We start from the raw sequence: 4,536 nt of genomic DNA, 5'->3' as shown, positions 1-4,536 counted from the left end.
CAAGCTTTGCTTCACCGACGGGCTGAGATCAGCAGCTAATTTAACGACCTGAGCTCCCGGGCTTAACTCTACCTTCTCATGACCTTCTTCAGACATCAGAAGCACCTTCTGACCAAACACCCTCGGTGCTCGGCCTACTGAAACCATTCCTACCTCCCTCCTCTTCTTCTTTGCGTCAATCTTTACCTCATTCACATAGCACAACCGAGTTGCCTTTTGATCACCCCAAACGACCCCCACTTCTTTTCTACTTGGGAACTTCAACTTCTGATGATAGGTGGATGCCACGGCTCGGAAATCACTCAGGGAAGGGCGTCCCAATATTCCATTGAAAGAGGATGGTGCATCCACCAACGTGAAGCAAGCCATTTTGGTTACTCTAGCTCTGCTCTCCATTTTCAAGAGATAATGGGAGCACTATCTGTCCCAACGGTTGCAAAGCATGACCCGTGAACTCATACAACTCCGTGGTGATTGGGTTCAACTCAAATCCTTCCAATTTAATTGGTCAAGGGTTTCTTTGAAGATAATGTTCACTGAGCTCCCAGTATCCACAAAGATGCGAGCCACATCATAATTGGCTATAGTCAATGTGACCAATAAGGGATCATTATGAGGTACCGCCACATCCTTTAAATCTTCCCTTCCAAAGCTGATGTTTGGATCAGTAGGACAACTGAGCTGAGAATTCACCTCAAAATTTTCCAACCTATGCCCGTGAGCTTTGCGAGCCCTTCCTGAATCTCCATACGTAGTGCCCCCTAAAATCATATAGATCATACCCATATGAGGGTGATTTGCAATTTGTTGAACCCTCTCTCCCTGAACATTTTGAGGAGCTCTTCCTTGATGATCACCTTGATTCCCTCCAACTTCATTCCTCTGATTCCTCCATTGTGGAGCTCGGCCTTGGCGAGCAGGATTTGCTCTTTGAGTCAGCTCAGCTCTGAAGTGAGGATCATTATACATGATCCTCTGAACCTCCTCACCTAGCCTCTGGAAATCATTAGTGATATGCCCATACTACTGATGAAAGTCGCAAAACTTGTCGGATGGCGGTAACTGCGGGCCTTTCTCAGCATTCCGGGGCCTCACAAGTGCTCGCCTATCCTCACATACTTGCATTTCCTTTTTCAGTCTTACCGAGAGTGGTACGTAAGGGTAGGGTCCCTTAGACCTGTTCATATCTTCTGCACCCCTCTTTCTTCGTACTTCTGTCTTCCCCTCTACCTTTGCTCCTAACTTGCTACTTGGCTTACTCCCAGATGTTCCTTCCTGTCTCCTTTGCCTTTGTGCATCCTTCAAATTCACATATTTCTCAGCTCGACTAAGGAGCTCATCATAAGTCAAATGAGGCTTCTTGACCAAGGACTTGAAAAACTCTCCTCCCCTCAACCCTCGAGTGAAAGAGTTTACCAAAGTGTCGGCAGTGGCAGCAGGTACTTCCAGAGCTGCTGTATTGAAGCGCTGAACATATTCCCTCAAGGGTTCCACCTCAGATTGCTTCAGATTAAATAAATTGAGAGAAGTCTTCAAATATTTTTTGCTACTCGCAAATTGGTGTAAAAAAGGCTAAGCTGAAGTCATTGAAACTCCGGATGCTACCAGGCTGTAAGAGGTTGAACCATTGCTGAGCTGACCTCACCAGAGTGGTGAGGAAGACCCGACATTTAATTGCATCCGAATATCTATGCAACATGCCTGCATTTTCAAATCTTCCCAAATGTTCCTCTGGATCTGAGCTCCCATCATATTCCCCTAAGGTGGGCTGCTTAAAATTCGCAGGGAGTTCTTCATCTAGAATAGCCCGAGCAAAAGGGCTTTCCCTCTGTATAGGCCCAGGCCGACCTCCAACTTGCCGACCCAATCTCCTAATCTCTTCCCACACCGCATCCATTTGGTTTGGCTGACCTCCGGGTGGAGGGGGAGGAGGTGGTGGATTCAGACCCATGGCCGTTTGCACCGTTTGAGTGATGAACTGGCTGAGCTGATCTACAGTCATGTCCGCCACATTCCCTCTTCCCCTTCCTCTTCCTTTTCCTCTTCCTCTTCCTGACATATCTACGCCTTAACTTAAAATTCCCACAGACGGCGCCAATTGATATACCTCAATAATGTGATCTCCTTGGATGAGCTGACGAAACTCCTCCAACAAAAGATGAACTGCTGCTGACCTGAAACCACGAATAAGAGTATTAAGGGGAGCCGGAAGGTATTCCGACGTATCCCCTCCGACACTCAAGTCAAATGCTAGGATAGCGAAATATAGAGAGTGGTGTGTGCATACGAGTGAAAATTAGGATCCAAGTAATGAAAGTGAACCTGACATTTATAGGAGAGAGCTCCGGATTTAATGCTTACCTTCCTTATCAAGAACCCGAGAATCTCGGGATCACGATCCCGAATATTTAGACTGAGATCTCTCCCGAATCTTATCTAACAAATGAAATAATAATATGCTTAATCTGAGCTGAACTGCCCTATAAATACTAACAGGTAGATTAGTGTGTGAGCTGACATTGAACCCCGAGCTCACCCAAAACAACTGATCCTAACATCTTAATTAGCTTATTGAAGTTGCCAAACCAATCTACTAAGCTAACTCTCTACTGATATCGAGGCCGAGCTGAGCTGAGCTCCCGGTCCGACCTGGGAATGATGATGGGGAAATATCGGGGCCGAGCTGAGCTGCCCGAGCTGAGCGGAGCTCCCGGCCCAGCCTGGGAATGGTGATGGGGAAATATCGGGGCCGAGCTGAGCTGCCCGAGCTTAGCGGAGCTCCCCGAGCCGAGCTCCCGGTCCGACCTGGGAATGGTGATGGTGAAACTTAGCTGAGCTCCCAAGCTCCCAAGGCCAACCTGACCTGAGAAGTAAGTCAAGGGGCTTGGCCGAGGTCCCGACCTCCCGAGCTGCCGAGGCCGAGCTCCCTACCCCTATCGTAGCTTGTCAAATAATATCCCTTGGAGATTAGGGTCATCGATGAGTTGAGCTAATCTCCTCTAGGGATATCAATGACGAAGAACAGTGCATATGGAATCTGCAATAAATTTTTTTTGATAAAAAAATATAAACTCTACATTCGAAAAATATAATATGCATGAATTCATTTCTGATTGCAAAAAGAACACAAAATTTTAATACAAATTGAATGATTGTGATTGACTGACTGACAATGGGGAAAAAAAACAAACCTAAATTTTGGATTTTATAGACAATATGAAAGATAAAATAGTAAAGAATGTGAATTGAAATGATTTTTAATCAAAATGTACAACGTTTGTGACTTGTCAGGCGAAAACAAAGTACAAAATTTTGTAAAAATTTGAGCCTAAAATTTGGGTATAAAAATTATTAAAAGAAAAAAATTATTGTTCTGATCCTGACATCTAAAAATGTAATTATACAAGGTAAAAATTTTAAAATTAAGGTCAAAATCATATATATGTAATATATATATATATATATATATATATATATATATATATATAGTTTTGATATCCTGCCCACCCACCGTGCCCACCTAATGTGCCCACCATGAGGTTGTTGGAACACGCGTTCTCTGATCACACGGATGTGATACCCGGAGCAGCGGAAGTTTAAAAATTTTATTTTTCGATATGGAACGATTCCATATCGTGGGTATCAAATCCTAACGATTAAAATTGTTGCAAGTAAAATATATAAATAATTAAATATTTTACCTATTCAAGCAAAGGCTTGATTATGGACTCCAACAGAATTTAATCTGCTCTTCTTGTAAATCCCGGGAACCGATGACTATCACGATCAACCTCCGGAATTAAGTCCACGAACAGAAAACTTAAACCCTCTGATTGATTGCACTAGAAATCAATCAGATGTTTATCGATGAGATTAAACAGATTTGATCTGTCAATTCAGAATGTAATTTTTCACAAAAATCACAGACTGAATTATCTCAAAAGGAGTAGAGGATTTCAAAAATCCCCTTAGAATATTTAGTGTGTAATTCGAAAATTGCAAGATTAATTGTTATTGATTTGCGAACACTACACATGTATTTATAGATAATTTCTGAACTAGATTAAGTTATAATTGTATTAGGATTCTAACTCCTTAGGGCCCACAATCCATAACTTAAGCCCAACAAGCCAAGCCTGTTATTATAGAAATTAATATAAAATTCATCGTGACTCCGATTGATAAACTGATTTTACCAATGTGCACAGAAACCATTTCTGCATCTTTTAAAGTCAAGATAATTTTTCTGAATCCGAATTCAATGATTTCCAAAAATGCCCATCCCTATGTCATTTTAAGAAATTCCACTCCCTTTTAGTTAAGAAGTCCAACTTCTCTTTCATTAAATTTAACTCTTTAAATTTAACTATCTCAACGGGGTTTAGTAATCCATTACTTTTGTGAACCTCAATGGTTCAGGGATACATCTAGCCGTGGGCTCACAACTCCTTGTGACTCGGAACAATAATTTCCGACTTGCCCAACGAATCATGGTAAGAGCGTCTAGCAACATCGCCCCATGATTCCCTAGGTATC

General features: G+C 42.4%; 1 protein-coding gene across 1 annotated transcript; it reads right to left on the bottom strand.

Annotated features, from left to right (window-relative positions):
* Positions 1-480: 480 nt before the first annotated feature.
* On the bottom strand, positions 481-2,059 carry LOC140877932 (uncharacterized). The gene is made up of 3 exons (XM_073281533.1): positions 1,641-2,059; positions 1,120-1,546; positions 481-996 (listed from the first exon to the last, which is right to left on the bottom strand). Exons 1-3 carry the CDS (start codon positions 2,057-2,059, stop codon positions 481-483), a joined length of 1,362 nt encoding a protein of 453 aa, XP_073137634.1.
* Between the last annotated feature and the right edge of the window lie 2,477 nt (positions 2,060-4,536).

This window comes from Henckelia pumila, chromosome 2, assembly GCF_033568475.1.
Source record: "Henckelia pumila isolate YLH828 chromosome 2, ASM3356847v2, whole genome shotgun sequence".
Lineage (NCBI taxonomy): Eukaryota > Viridiplantae > Streptophyta > Magnoliopsida > Lamiales > Gesneriaceae > Henckelia > Henckelia pumila.
This window is presented reverse-complemented; position numbering and strand designations above follow the sequence as displayed.

Excerpts from the sequence above, each read along its gene's own strand:
- LOC140877932 (XM_073281533.1), bottom strand. The coding sequence starts at position 2,059 with ATGTCAGGAAGAGGAAGAGGAAAAGGAAGAGGAAGGGGAAGAGGGAAT. Across the intron at positions 1,547-1,640 it reads TTCCTCACCACTCTGGTGAG|CAAAAAATATTTGAAGACTT; the intron begins GTCAGCTCAGCA and ends ATTTGCGAGTAG. Across the intron at positions 997-1,119 it reads GACTGAAAAAGGAAATGCAA|AGGCTAGGTGAGGAGGTTCA; the intron begins GTATGTGAGGAT and ends AATGATTTCCAG.